This window comes from Chroicocephalus ridibundus, chromosome Z (genome assembly GCF_963924245.1).
Source record: "Chroicocephalus ridibundus chromosome Z, bChrRid1.1, whole genome shotgun sequence".
In the NCBI taxonomy this organism is placed as follows: Eukaryota; Metazoa; Chordata; class Aves; order Charadriiformes; family Laridae; genus Chroicocephalus; species Chroicocephalus ridibundus.
This window is the reverse complement of record NC_086316.1, coordinates 73,994,423-74,009,672: the sequence shown is the minus strand read 5'-3', so window position 1 is coordinate 74,009,672 and position 15,250 is coordinate 73,994,423. Positions and strand designations below refer to the sequence as shown.

General features: G+C 40.6%; 1 protein-coding gene across 2 annotated transcripts in view; it reads right to left on the bottom strand.

Moving 5' to 3' along the window:
* The window catches only part of ADAMTS12 (ADAM metallopeptidase with thrombospondin type 1 motif 12), a 167,817-nt gene that overhangs the window by 46,305 nt on the left and 106,262 nt on the right, over window positions 1-15,250 (bottom strand). For both annotated transcript variants that reach the window (XM_063320596.1, XM_063320597.1), the window contains exons 13-14: window positions 9,870-10,003; window positions 2,930-3,050 (exon numbers count right to left, since the gene is read on the bottom strand). In XM_063320596.1, coding sequence (XP_063176666.1) covers window positions 2,930-3,050; window positions 9,870-10,003 — 255 coding nt within the window. The remainder of the gene's footprint in view (window positions 1-2,929; window positions 3,051-9,869; window positions 10,004-15,250) is intronic.

Sequence of the window (15,250 nt, the reverse complement as noted above, 5' to 3'; positions counted from 1 at the left end):
CAGAATAAAACACCTCCACCCCTACTGTACAATCCCTCATTTCCTATTTTTCATAAATTTAAATGCATTTTCCCCTTGCTACTGAAAGTTGGAAAATTCATTTCCCCCTACAACACAAAAGGGTGAAGACAGGACAATTACCCATCCTTCTGACCACCACTTGCTTCCTAGCCACTCCTTCCCAAGCAGATCCCTTTGTCTGCCCCTTACAAGTTCATTCTCCTTTTTTGTTACCCACTTATCCCACTCTCCCTTCACTTGCCACACTCTTTCTCCTACCCCAGCACTTCTCATCCAGCAGCACAATTTATTCTCCTCCCAAATGAGTCTGCACAACCTGCAAACATCATATTCCTTTGCAGTCATCAACAACATGAATAAGAACAGGGATTTCCACTTTTAAATACTCCACCTCAAAATAAAAGCAGGCTCTTCTACCTTAAAAAAGGGAGAGCTTGTGACTTCTTTGTCCAGGCCTAGACCTTGTTTTTCAATGCCCTGCTCATGTTGCAAGCTCTCTGCCATAAGAGTTCATCTGACGGAACTTAAATGACTTTCCAGTGAATCTCCTGAAAATGAGAGGTGCAGACCAGGTACTTGCTAACAAGGAGCAGACCCAAGTACTCGCTCATATTCATGTCAACAGCTGAGACCATGTGCGCACATCAGACGTCTTATTTGTTTTCCATCATGAAACTCCAACTGAATCCATTACACAGATGATGCTGCCATTCCTGCAACTGTATTGGGAGCCCCTGGACCGCTACTCCCATTTTGCATCCACAAGAAAGACAAAGAATTTTAAAGAAAATCTAAGTAATAATACAGATTTTAAAACTTTCCTTTCTGAACATGAGGCAGTAAGACTTCAGGTAAAACCGATCACTGCAGTGAAAGGTTGAATTGTTAAAACTCTTTCCTAGTGTTTCATTAATCTGACCTGGCAACTTAGTCAACTTGCAGACAGAATACACGTTGCTGCAACACCAGACCCAAGAAAGGCCCTGCTGCACTGAGGTTCTGAATAAAGCTTTAAATCAAAATATAGTAGCTTTGATTTTATGTTTCTCTGTGCCATTAATCATAGAAAAAACTCCTGAAATCTTCCTGCCAGCAAGTTTTGGTCCAGTTTTGTTACCTATACATAATTTATGAGCCTGAAGTCTTTGTGTTTACATAAACTGTTCGGTAGCCACTCTGCCATAAATCTGTACTGCAAGACAGAATACCACAGCACCCGTCAGAGACAACAAGAAGCCAAATATTGTGAACAAAACCACTTTCCTATTCTCAGTTTAACACCTGTGAACACCAGCGAGACCCACACGTTGTCTTAAAAGCTGAGGAGCTCACCAACCTCTGCCTTTCCTGACACTTTTCCTTAGTTTGTCTGCAATGGAGTCAACGTCTGTAGAAGGGAAAGAATCTGCAGAATCAATGCATTTTTTACTGAATCTAAGAAAAGCGATGAAGTAATTTTACTTAACACTGAGTATCCCTCTGAATTATCTGTCAATGAAGCTTATTGAATCTTCGGGAAAGGAAAAACTAAGTGAAGATGAAACACAAAATGAATTTAAACAGAATAAGAGGATAAGAGGCACTTATCCTCCTGCGCGTTACAGTACTGGACTTTTTTAGTAAAACTGTTATTTGAAAATAAACTTCACATCATCTGCAGCCTTGGAAAATCCATACACAGTCAAAGGCAGAGTGAAGTTTAGAGTAGCAGAAGCAAAAGATCAGAGGCTGGAGGACTACTGTAGCATTGGAGGAGAGGGAGCTCTAAATTTGGCTTTGTAAGTCTCACGCACGTACACAACCAGCACTGCTGCATGATTGCAGGCATCTTCACAGTTCACCTGTGGGATCCAGAGGGGAGGAAAGCAAATCCAAGTACACAGTACAGAAAAAACCCTGAAATATGAAAAGTGCTTTTCCCCCCAACTTTGAAAAAATGTATCAAACCAGTTCTAAGTTATTAGCATGAATCATATTTGTGCACAACAGAGTTACTCTATTTAAAAAACTCACAAAGCCAAAAGCCAGTTAAAGCCATGCTTCATGGCAGTTTCTCCCTCCTCACTAGCACGGTACCAATTATTGCTCTTGAGACTTCTCATCGCCGCACCAGCCTCTTTCTTCAGCCGCAGACCTCCCTCTCGGCACACTCCTCAGTGCCCCATCTTCTCACCTCTCTCCCTCCTGGCATGGTTTCCCATTCAAAGCTCATCCTGGCTGTCTCTTCCATGTCCAGCTCACTGCTGTGGTTCTCATTAAGTTTTAGTCTCCCACTCCCTGTTCTAGACTCTCTGGCTCCCATTCGTCCCACACAAGGCAACTTAAAGCCTGAATGTCTCACTGCCCTCAGTGAAGAAAGGCTCGGTCCTTGAAGGGCTCGTTCAGACCACCTTAACCCTGCAGGGAGTTACTCTTCTCCCCTTTCAAGCTGTAGGCATCCTGCAGAAAATTCTAGAGCAACCAGAAGTGCGAAGTTCTGCATGGACAAGAGGTGGCACATGGTCACCAGAACCAATGGTATCAGATTGAAGACACTCAGAAATGAATCCCCAAAACAATCGCTCCAGGATTTTCTTGGTGCTTTACACTGTTCAGAGATTTGGTCCAGATTTTCCAAGATGGTAAATTACATTCGTTTTTTTAAATGCACTTGCTGTTTTTGGTTTTATTATTCCTGAGTAACTTGTGCAGGGTCTGTTGGTCTCTGACATAATTTTTATTAGATAAGGTGAACTTAAAAAGCACAGACCACAGATCTTTTCTGGCAGAAGCATGATTCACTGTGAAACATCCATTTACAATTTCCTACGCAGATCAATCACTCAGTTTGCAATGAGAAGCACTTAATCCTTTTTATGTAGAGAAATTACTTCCGCAACTGAAGAGTTTAAAAAAGGACCCATTTTACCAAATCCTTCACTTTGATTAAACGTCATCTTCACTGTACGACAAGCAGAGCCGTCTCCCAGGCAAACTCCACACTGGTCTTCAGTTGCATTGGAATTTATCTCATAATCACAGCCAACAGCCTAGACGGAAAAACAGTTTCAGAATAAATGTGGCTTCCACAATAAAATACTCACAGCTCACATATCGCTGTCTTCAGTGTACTCCGCTCTTCTAAGAAGGGGGAGAATCAATTTTGTGGAAGAGTATATATCCTACATAAACAAACTAATAGGAGAGATTGTTATATCTAGGTCAAACTCATGTGCATTGCAAGGTGAGAAACAAGCAAACAAGCAACCACCACCAGCATGTCACGAAACATACAGAAGTGACCAGCTACTTCAGATGGAAATGTGCCACCCAAATGGACTCAAAATCCAGGATTGGCCAATACATCTAGGATTTGTGTCTGCTTTCTTATGTCATAGAAGGATCCATGGATTCCCACAAATACAATGCAGTATCAGAACTGAAATCTCTGTGTCAGCTTTTTGTGGCTGTCGGACAGTGCAGAACCTCTAATGCAGTCAAACCTCTGGGCAAAGAGAAGCTCTTCATCAGGCATCAATTTTTATACACCTGACAGCTGCTTCTTCAGCTTGCCGGGATGGGGGAAAAAAGAATTCTAGTAAAAACTGATTTTCCAGTTCATGCTTGCTACAGGGAGAAAGTGAGAGAAAAATTTATTCATACTGAGTCAGGACAAAACTTCTCCCTTGCCCAAACCAAAAATTCTGTGCATTAATGCTTTTTAACTTCAACAAAATCTTCATTTGGTTTTGGTGTGTTTTTTGCCTCTCCTTAAAAACTAGCAAGGTTTCAGAACACAACCTGATGTTCAACACTTCATGGTTGTTAATAGTATCTAAGATATCCGGAGGCCTGTGATTTAGACAAATAGCCATAATTCTGGTGGTATGTAAAGTTTTTCTCATCTGATTATTCTCAAAATAAACTTTCAAGCGAGATACCTGCCAATTTCTCTAACACCCTCTTGATGTATGAAAATCTGGGTATCCCCTCTTTTGATTCTGATTTTATTTTACCACCACTAAAAGGTAAAATACATCAGGTTCAGTAAAACGTAAAATACATTTACCTCAGCTACGGTAATCTTCTGTAAGCTTCTGACAGGAAAATCCATCTATTAGACTACTCTAGGTATAAAGGCTCCTGCATTTTCTAATATTTTTCTGTCATTTTCAGCTCAAGAAACATCTTAACTTTGCCTCTATGCGCCAGCCATTTAATGAATAGCTAGAGAAGCTGCAGAAATGGAAGCAAGGAAAGGTCTCAAGTTACAAAAGGTGTTAAACTACGTCGAATGCATTTCTACAGAGGATTCAAAAAAGACTCATCCATCAATTCATGGCCAACACTTAGCCTGCTCTGAAAAACAATGGCCAAAAAGTTCTGCAGCAGCCTTAGCTTCTCTCTCAGTGAAGGCTACTTTCAGAAAAGGGAAGTTTTTGTGAAGTCTTTCACCCAGACACATCTCGGCACCAAGGATCACGTTTATGGGCAGTACAAAACGTTACAGAGATAAGCACATGTTAAGAAGGTGACTACATTTTTTACTCCAAGCATGTCACTATTCAACCAAGGATGGATTTAATGAAATATTCAAAGTACACAGACGCCACTGCGATTAAGTGCAGGATGCTTATTTATCTTGCCAAGTTCAGATCTGACTCATCACCTGCTTTCTACAGATGCACTGCAGTTTATCAATTCCTAAGAATTTAAAGAAGTAGGTGTGTGGCTATTTTCTTAAAGTGATGCATTCTGCAGTATATTTACTATACTATCAGTATGTTTGTTAATCATTTACAAACAGTTTTTAGAGTCATTGTTATCAGGTTTACTATTAGACCAGAGGAGTAACCAGTCTCTCTGGAAAGTCCTGAAAATTGATGTTTATTTTGTATTCCATCCACATATTCACTATTCAACAGAAAGTTGGAGAAAATCTGGAAAGGGAACCCTTGCACTTAACGTTTTGCTATCATAAAATATCACTAATGAGTGTTCTGGAGCTCCTCTTTTGAACTTCTTTAAAAAAATTACTTGTCTTCAAATTGTACCACTTTTGCCAACTTAGCATTTTCTGGTAGAAAATGCATGTTCTTGAAAAGGTTCCTGTTCATCTTTATTTAATGTTCATGCTTGTTTGGGTGGTTGCACCCAGAAATAATTTATCTAGTTCAGGCTGTCAAATAGACATTTTGAAATGAACATCACTGAGCATATTTCCCTTCTGAGTACTGTGTAGTGTAAAAATCCCCAAATGCTGAACAAATTAGTCCTGAACTGCTGCACTGGCATTAGCAAATTAGTCTGGTAGCCAGCACCATGGTATCATCAATTTCCTGCCTTTGGGGTGCCAATTAGCGTCGCTGCATGGGCTGTACTCTGTACCAGCTCAGTCAGGGTCAGCTCAGATCTTTCCCATTTGGCCACACATTTTCTTTAGCAACACATCCGTGGCATCAAAATATGACATCTATGACACGAAGGGAATCCCTTTGTCCTTTCCGGTAACAACAGAAGCTTGTATTTTGCCTTTCCTCTGGTATTTGAAACATCGTTTGTGTCTGATCAGACATCACAGCCTTACCTATCCATGTGGCAGGGTGGGGTGCAGGGGTGCCCAAGAATGAGGCACCGCAGACAACTGTGGCAGGGCAGGCAATTCACCGTGTCTCAGTCAATAAAACCTTTATCTTATTCCCTAGCTCTGGGGTGCTGCTGGTGTTGCAATGACCTTTCTGCAAAGACCATTAATGACCCCCACAAAGTATATATTCTCAGGTGTCAGAATAAACAGCACCAGCAGTCATTCATTCTAAGTACACTTACATGAGCTTTAATTTCCAGGCCATGTTTTACTTTCCCGCTCCAGTGAATATCACACTACTTTTGTCATCCATTAGATTCATTTCTAGATGCTTCCTCCTCATTGCTTTCCTCATTCTTCTGATTCTTCTAGATACGCACTAGCCATATTTTCTAAAACCGCCTTAAATAACATGCCACAAATTTCTCCCAAATTGCCTCTTAAAAGGGATCTGGAGACTAAATGCAGGTTACAAAACAAGAAAAAAAAATCAGTAGCATCTTTTGCACTCCTACGTCCTTGTGCACCCTCTGCCAGTGAAAGCTGCTGTGCAACAGCACAACCAGTGTGTGCCATAGCACGTGCAGCGCAAATCAGCATCCCTCCACGCAGCCCTTTGCCATTGCCCCATTCACCAACAGCCTTTCTGACGCACCTGAGACGAGCTTTATTTCTGGTCCCAGTACACAGTGCGGAGGCACAAATAATGACCTGAACTGCATTACAGGAAGGAGAAACAATTTATTTCCTGCTGCTCAGTGACTAAAGGGAACACAGCCAGCAATATTACCCTTTTGTCACTTCCAGAGGGAGAGACTTTTGTGTCAGATTGGCAGCGGGGGGCGGATACAAAAAGACCTTGCTGTCACTGAAGGGTACAGCCTGGACGTACTGCCTGAATATCAAAGTTACATGGATGCTACATTGTGCTGTTAAGCTCTTCCTTCTGTTTGTCTCCCCAGCTGCCCTCCAAATAAAGAAATTACGGTCATGTCATGTTGGCCATGACGTTGGCTGGAATGGGGAGAAATGTGTCCCAATTTGCCTGTTTCTCTTATAATTTGCCTAGATGGGTCTGAATCAATGTCCTGTTGGGGTAGCAGTCTGAGGAGGAGATTGAACCATAGGTAGTGAGAGGTAGAAAAGCTACTACAAAAAAAAAAAAAGAAATGTGTAATCTGCTTTTCAGCAAGGGAAAAAAACACCTTCCTCCCTAGTACTACACAGCTGTGTACTTCTCCAATACAATGTTAGTCTCTCAACGCAACAATTGTGAATTACCACAGAGAAGAGCTCACAGATTTGCACGATCGAAGGTCATTTAAGCCTATTAAAATTCTGTGCAGGAGATGAATGCTTGTTAGAAACAGCAGAGACCCAGGACCTGCACCCTCAGCGTCTGCACACTCTCAGTGCACATACCACGTAAGCCTTCACTTTTAGATGATGCCATGGCTTGTATTTGACCAAATTCCTCAGTCGTGTACGTATCACTGCTCAACAAACATACTCTGGTGGCAATACCTTTGCTAATCAACACTGGGGGAGCAACTGACTGTTCTAGAAAGAATTAAGAGTGCACTTGTAATGTATAATTTAAAACACAGGAAGACAGTATATGTGCTTTAAAGATCTTCTAAAAAGGGAAAAAGTAACACTCAAAGAAAGGATGAGCGTGGAGGAATATGGTGAAAGAGCAAACTAGTCATGGTATATCTTGATGATTTTAGATTAAATTACTGACAGATCATGTTGACTCCCTCTACTCAAAGCTGTTTCTAAGTCGGGTATCATGACAGGAGGGGATCTAAGAAGGTACTGAAGGAAGGCAAATACAATAAAAGCATTAAGGGGACCGCATCTCTCATCTCCTTATTAGCAGCAACTAGAAGAAAAGATGGTTGCAACTGAAGGCACGTAGCTTTGAGATCCCACTTTGCAGGCGCTGGCTCCAGCACTGAGTGATCTAACAGCCTTACATGTGTTTAGGGAACTCCTCTTCTGTGTACGGACAAAGCTGAGAGGACCTAACTATTTTACATGCCAGATCCTCAAATGAAGCTTGTCTTTGAAATAAGGCAAGTTCTAAAGGAATACCACACCAACACCTGACCGGTAAGGCTTCCTTCTGCACTGAGGCATAGGCAGAACTTCTAAAAAATTAGGACACATATATTGAACAAATTGCAAGGGCCAACTGAATCAGTGCTAAGTCTGTACTTACCCACTTGCAAATGCACAGTATGGCTTTGCCAAGGTGGCTAGGAAAGCAGTGACATTGAATCTGAGTCTATTTTGTTTGACATATCCACTAGGAAAACTCTGAACTCTGTTGTTAAAAAAGAGGTACTCTGCACACCAAACACATGAGCAATATGGATAGTGGATCTAATGTATAACATCTCACCATTTTAATTTTTTGCTCAATTTCAGACTTAAGTGAGGCGTTATTTTAGTACTCAGAACAAATGTGAAGTGCTTTTGTGAGATATAGTACTGAAAACCAGAACAGGGCTTTAATAGACGTTGCCATTAATGTTTGTGAACTCCTTTGTCGTATCATTAGCAACATGCTGCTACTGGAGTACAGGAATGATGTACCAGACTAATTACATTAAATGCATTTTCAGATTTATTCACTGTAACCTGTAATGTATGTATTAACTAGCTGGACTAAAACACTAGTGAATTATACAGAGATACTTGAAAAAGCTTCTTCTCAAGTGTCAAGTTGGATACCTATTTCAGATAAAATCACATTGTCTTTCAGAAATGTGAGCTATTTGGCTAACCTATACATCATTTGGTCTCCTCATCTCATTTGGTGGCAGTTGCATGATTATATTGTTCAGTCTGGGATTCTGACTCCAATTAAATCTGTTTGTCAGAAGCAGTAGTCAACATGTGAAATGCTGACAAATCTGTGTTTAAGATAGCACCAGTGCCTTGGGGGAAATTTTTTAGAAAGGCTTTGAGTCCCCAGACTATTAATATTAAAGTATATCTAGTATCTACAAACTGCAATTAGATGGCACTTAGGCCTTTCACCATGATAATCAAAAGGCCCACCCTGGCTCTCAGCAATGTCAAGCAGAATCTCTTGACTGCAAATTTGAGCAGAATATTGGTAATTCCCTTCCACAAATTCATGTCCTGCAAAGAAAGCTTAAAACAAACCTTTTATTGCTGCTTTCTGAGGCACTGGCATTCTACTAAAATAGAGTCTTCAAAGTCTTCAGAGACGATATACCAGTGACCTATTAAAAATGTGGACTTTTCATCACTAGAAATCTTTAAGAAAAGAATGTAAAAACGTCAAAAAATGAACATGATTCTGTAAAGGGACGAAACAGATGATTTCTTGAAGTCCCTTCTAGTTGCATTTTCACATGATTCAGTGACTTAGGATGTAAAATCTCAAGCTCCCTATGGTAAGCTAATCAAGTTTCCACATGGCACTTCTGTTTCCAAAGGTGTTAAAAACAAATAAAAAAAACTATCAGCCTTCTAGTGAGTACAGGATGCAAATGCCCAGTTTGAAGAAATAAATCGTCGTTGTAAATTCATCCCCTACAAATAAAGTACTCAATTTATTTATGAGAAATTCACTAAAACCAATGCTAAGACTGTGGGTGTTGCAGCAATTACAGAAGACACCTTCAAATGCCACAAATGCACACATCATCCTGGAAACCAAATATCGACATGCAGAATATGCAGAGATCTTCATACTTATTCTTCAGTAAACAGAACATTACTGAACTATACATTCTGTATTTTCCTGTTATCTCATTGTACAGCGTTATTCAATTTACTATTGCAAACTAAGAGAATTTTTACTGCCCTCAAAAGCAAACGTCTGATCCTATTAGAAGTCAGTTCAGAACTGCTACATAACGTGTAATGTTAAACTGCATTTTCATTAAAAAACCCACAGACAGTGGTGACATCAATTACAACCCTAAAGCTACATCTCATCAGAAACAAACAGATTTTCTTAAACTGATGTTTTAAAATAATGGAAGAAGAAGAGAGAGGAGTTAAAAGGTACCAAAAGTAATTAGCACTCACTCTAATAGATTCATTAAAAAGGATGGAAACGACTCTTCTGTCTACTTGGAAAAGCTGTTTCTATAAATTTGTTTCCATGATCATTAAAAATGTGATAAAATGGAGTGCTTTGCCTTGATCCTCCAAAAAATTGTTAAACATTTTCTCATAACTTAAACTTCATCCATAAAATAAAATTGTAGAGAAAGAAACATGCAAACATACCCAATACCTTACACATGCCATTAATACAGATATCTCGGCTGTGCCTCCCTTCAAAGCAAGGAGTACCATCAGTGACTGCATCAAGCATCTTCTCTGAAAAATGTCCGTCTATGGGGCGACAGTGGAGCTCACAGGGGTTTGCTGAAAGGAAAACAAAGACACTTTCTGAGAAAATACTTCAGAGGGACATTGAACTGTAATGCCCCCAGAATGTCTTTACAGCAGCATCCACTCGCTTTCCCTGGCATTTGCTGACAGAAATGGCCTAATTAGAAGAGTTAGCGGAGCCAGGGTCATATTGCTAACAGAGTGACACAAGACTGATAAATGCCACTCGTGGACTTGTAGGAAGGAGCTGGAGGCTGGTGCTCTCACGCCTCCATGCTCCCATGTTAGCAGCTGTCTGGCTGAGCCAAGGAATAATGAGGCCGTCAGCTGTGATGGAGAATGGAATGGGAAACCAGGAAAACCATCTGTCATTAGTGAGGGGAAAGGAGGAATGTGGGGGTGAGATTGCCAAGGACACTGACAAGCAACAGTTTTCCACCAGCTGATGACTGAGTGACTTCAGAGATAATTTATAACTGCTCATCACCACTGCCAGCCTCTCTCAGAGAGCCGTCAAATGGTTGCTTCTCATCTTCTGCATGTCAGTAGAGTGTCACGTCACTGCTTATTTTCAGCTATCTGCTGGCACTTAATAAATTATTTCAAACACTGGACCTTTTCCCTGCTTGGCAACTTATGAAACGGGAATAATATTGGTGGGTCTGACAGATCCAGGCTGTTCTTGAATAGATGTGCACAGAAGCAACAGGGAAGAGAAAAGCTGTAGCAAAAGCAATCTGTGGATCTCTGAAACAAGATTTTCTGCAACAGACGAGCATTAGTCCGTTCCATCCATGGAGTATGAAGAGGCGAGGGCACATTTCCCTACCTCACAGACACTGGCCCTTGGGAATGAGAAATTTTAAAATTCAGGCTTAGGACAGTCAAAGCACACAAGTTTGGTAAATAAGTTGTGTACATGGAAGATGAGTTAGAACTGAAACCAAGGTCAAAGCAAAGACAGATATAATCCCTGCCATCATATCACTCCCTGGAAAGGCTCCATCAGAGACAGAGCTATCTGACCCAGGAAAAAAAAATCATCCACTGTCATGTCAATGAGGGACAGCAACAGAGGACCTGTCTTCTGGTTTTGGTCTATTCCAAGACTCCAGTCTAGCCAGGTGCTAAAGCAATTTGTTCAGGCTCAGCAAGCTGAAATGCTTTGCTGAGCAAGGCAGTGGGCCTTAAAACTGCCAGTCAGTAGGGCTTTCAAGGCACCATTATTGAGCCATTTTAATACAATCTCCCTGTGTGCTGCAGAGGTGCCTCTGCTGAGTGACAGTTTCATCCTGTGCCTGACAGAGACAACAAAAGCCGCTCCCTCAGTCTCAGAGGGATGCAAGGTAACTATACATCTTCCACATCCTGGCTAATGAACGTCTTTCTCCCGTTTCCTCCCCTTCCTCCTTAGTTGCCCTGGCTTGTGTTATACAAAGAACTGTGTTTTACATTAGAGGAATTTCTAGTAACAGGAGGAGAAATTCAAACTTTTGCTAATGCAAAGAAACTAAATAATCTACAAAAGGGTTTATTCTTTGGAACAGGGAAACTTGCTTTCATTGCTCTGGTCTGTATAGCACCAGCACATACACAGCACCATGCAGCGCGCAAAAGTGAGAGCAGCTCCTGCCCCCAAAGAGCTTGGAGCTCGAGGACTGAATCCCACACAGCCTGAGCTTTAAAACTGTGACTGTCATTCACGTAAACAGGATCTCTGCAGAACTGGGATCCAAAAAATAAACAAGGGACACTAAAGGAAATCCAAAACTTTAATGAGGAGTTTAGTGTTTTCCCACTTGTCAGTAGAGCCAAAATGGCATTTTAGGACTGACAACAATGATGTGCTTGTGGCTTCTCAAACAAAGATGCTTTCGTAAAGGGCAACAGAGTGATTAGAGGCAGAGGACCAAGGTTATAAAACTGGTGGAATTCAAAGTGATGTGAGTCATGATGAAGAACATAGAGGGAGATTCTACAAAAGAGTCTCAGGCAAGAACATAAAGTTTGTAATCCTTATCAGCTCTCAGTTCCTCTGACAAAGCTGCCAGCCGCAACATCCATCAGTTGTTCTGATAAGGGCTGTCATGATAAGCCATACAAGTAATTTTACTTCTATCTGCAGAAATCTTTTTCTGGCCATGTGGCTAATGTGATTACTTTAGTGCTCTAAATTTTGTTTCACCTTACTTATCTTCTCAACGCACCATTTTTTAAACACCAAGCACAATACGCTTATGGAAGGGAGAATCCCAGAATTCCAGCTAGTCTGTTAACCTGCTCAGAATCAATCCTGATGGATACAGACTTTGTATAAAGCCACTTCAGCTTTTACATTGTTCATAATGAAATATGTAGAGCAGCGGTTTAATATCTGGATGTCCTCCCTTGCTGTGTGTTGACATAACGAGCAAGATGGTATCCAATTTCATTTCAGAAACCACTGTGCAAGAAAAAGCAGGTAGTGCTGACTGCTGACATCTTCCTGTCATAACTACGATGCTCTCCGTATATAACTCAGATAAAGTTTGCAGAGCAAGGTAACCCCCTTACTAAGCCAAAATAAAAAGTTATATAAATAACAAGCAAACTTTCAGACTTGCAAAGGTTTGTGATGGAAAGCCTTCTTTCCATCATGGAAAGCCTTCTTTCTAGGCATGAAAGCTTTCCCGGTTTTCCTAATTGTAGTAGCTGATCTAAAATTAGATCCTACCTGTACCCACAGATTTTGTATTGATTTTCTTCCCGTTGGTTTTCTACTGAGCCCCACTGGCAGTGAGAGGATATTGCTCCCTCCCCACAATCTCAATCCTATACAATATTTATACTACTGCCATCATTCTCAAAGTTATTTTGATATTTCATCTGCACAGAACGGTGGTTAGGGCACCACTGAGGAAATTATCCTAGCACTGTATTAGCCATTCATTTTCTCAAATTATTTACTTATCTATCTTTATTATCTTTTTACAGCTGAGCTCAGGGACCTGACAAAAGAACAGGGCTCCGTTATTCTAGGACTATAAATAAACGACACCAGAATCAGCTGCTGTCCTCAAAAAGCCTAGCATTTTAAACACAAAACAGATACAGATGTAGAAAGTTCTTTTAGCTCCTATTTTCAGATAGAGAACTGACACACAAGGAAAATAAACAAATTTCCCAAAATGATGGAAGAACTTGAAAGAAAGGCTGGCATTGAATTCAGATTTTCTAAATCTTGTTTCAGTCCTCAAAATCTAAATAGACTGACACCAACATGAGTGCTAGGGTTGCTCAAAAGGACCTCATTATATCAGCTGGTTTAGTTTCATTTACTTCAGCAAGTTTGGTTACTTCATGGTGAGACTTTAACAAAAAGGCTGTCATCTTAGTAACTTTTAGGCCAAAATATACAGCAATTTTTGCAATCCGGCATATGCATGAAATACTACATCCAATCTGTGAACTCTCAGTATATGCATGCTATATACCCTTAGAAACTCTCTTCAAGTAGTTGTCATCTAACTCACTCCACCTTCTCTTCTCTAGAGTAAAACTTGCTTTTCTCAGCCTTTCCCATAAACTATGTTTTTCTAATCATTTGACTCCCATGTTGCTTTCCTGTAAACCTCCTCCAGCTTGGCTGCATCCTTCTGGCACTGCATTGCTCCTATCTGGAGAGAAGATTTTAGCTGATCTGCCACCAACACTCAGCAGCCTAGAAAAATTACATCCTGGTTTTTATCCATAGCGCCCACAGCCTGAACCAAGATTATGCTGCCGATTTGAATAGGGACAAGATCAATCCCCTAATACATAGAAGAAACCCAGACGTAATGAAATCCCAAGCCACAGAACTTCCATAAGTGCCCCAGTGACTTACTTGTAATCAGAAGGGGACTGAAGAAGCAAGCCAGCAAAGCTGAGTAAAAATCCCAAAATTCAGGCATATGATTTTTTTTCCCCTGTGTGTATTATAATGGATCTCAGATTCACCAAGTGTAAACAGAACAACGTGAAGATAACTAGAAAGGGACATATTCCCTTCCTAATTTGTATTTGTTGCCCTCACAGCTGACTCCCATGAGTTCACATGCAGGAAGGATCCAGCTTAACCTGACTGAGAAGGATGTGATTAATGTGTCTGCCAGCAGATGATAAGGCTTCAATATTTTTTCCTACTTCACAAGAAGAAAAGTGGTGGGCCTCTTCAAGCCCTCACCTCTGTGAGAACTCAGAACTGGATGAGGAGATACAAAACAAAGAAAATTAGAAAACACAATTACCAAACACAGATAAAACAGGGAAAAAAAGGCTGAGGTGAAGCTACTTTATCACTTTAACAAAGTTTGGAACTCAAGAGAAATTTTAATTTCACAGCAGTGGCAGCAGAAACACTATCTCACGTTGTTAGCTCAGCCCCTGTGATGGTACCAGTATAAATCTTACTTGATACACAGACATATTTTAGAAAAAATATGAAATGTAAAACACTTTAGCAACATAACCCCTATCTGCCAGTACATGAGATGATCCTGGCACTGATTGAGAAAAAAAAAAAGTATTTATATGATTCAATGAAGGACTCATACTTATTACATGGAAGTTAAGCCCTGAGAAGCTATCAGATTCAGATAAACGTAATTTGTCAAAAGATATGAAATAAATAAATGTGGGGTCAGCCTGATGGCAAGAGAAGTAGATTACCACCAAAGTCTGACTAAAGTGTAAAAGCAGGGGCCTGGGTCATGAGAACAATTCAGAAAATCCAGAGCTGTGGGATGCTTTGAACCTGGAACCCTTGAACCTGGAAGTCCCCTTCATGTTGAGACTCCCAGGGATACTCAGGTGTTCCAGCTTGAGCACATGGGTTTCTGTGGTCCGGGGAAAAACCACAATGGGACTATGCAAGTTCCCCAACAGGCCCAAACTCACATAAAACAGAAGGGAAAAACTCAATTGGAACCTTAAACATAGTTAGCCTGGGTAACAGCCAGATGTCATTCACGGCTTTTCTGCCAGGTTGCTTGTTAAAGTTGCTTGTGGCATCTCACCTTATATTAAATCATAAGCTATTCAAAAAAGAGTCTTTGTTCTCTTCTGAAGGTACAATTTACATAACAGAAAAGAACATTACAACAGTGTTTAATTATGTGACACTCATTAGAACTGGCTTATGTAAGCTATGAAATTAAAGCCAGGAGACAGAACTGTGACCATCTAGACCATTTATTGTTTTTCCAGCAGGATGAAGGAACACAGAATGTCTAAAATGTCACAAATGTCTAGCTCAGGGTT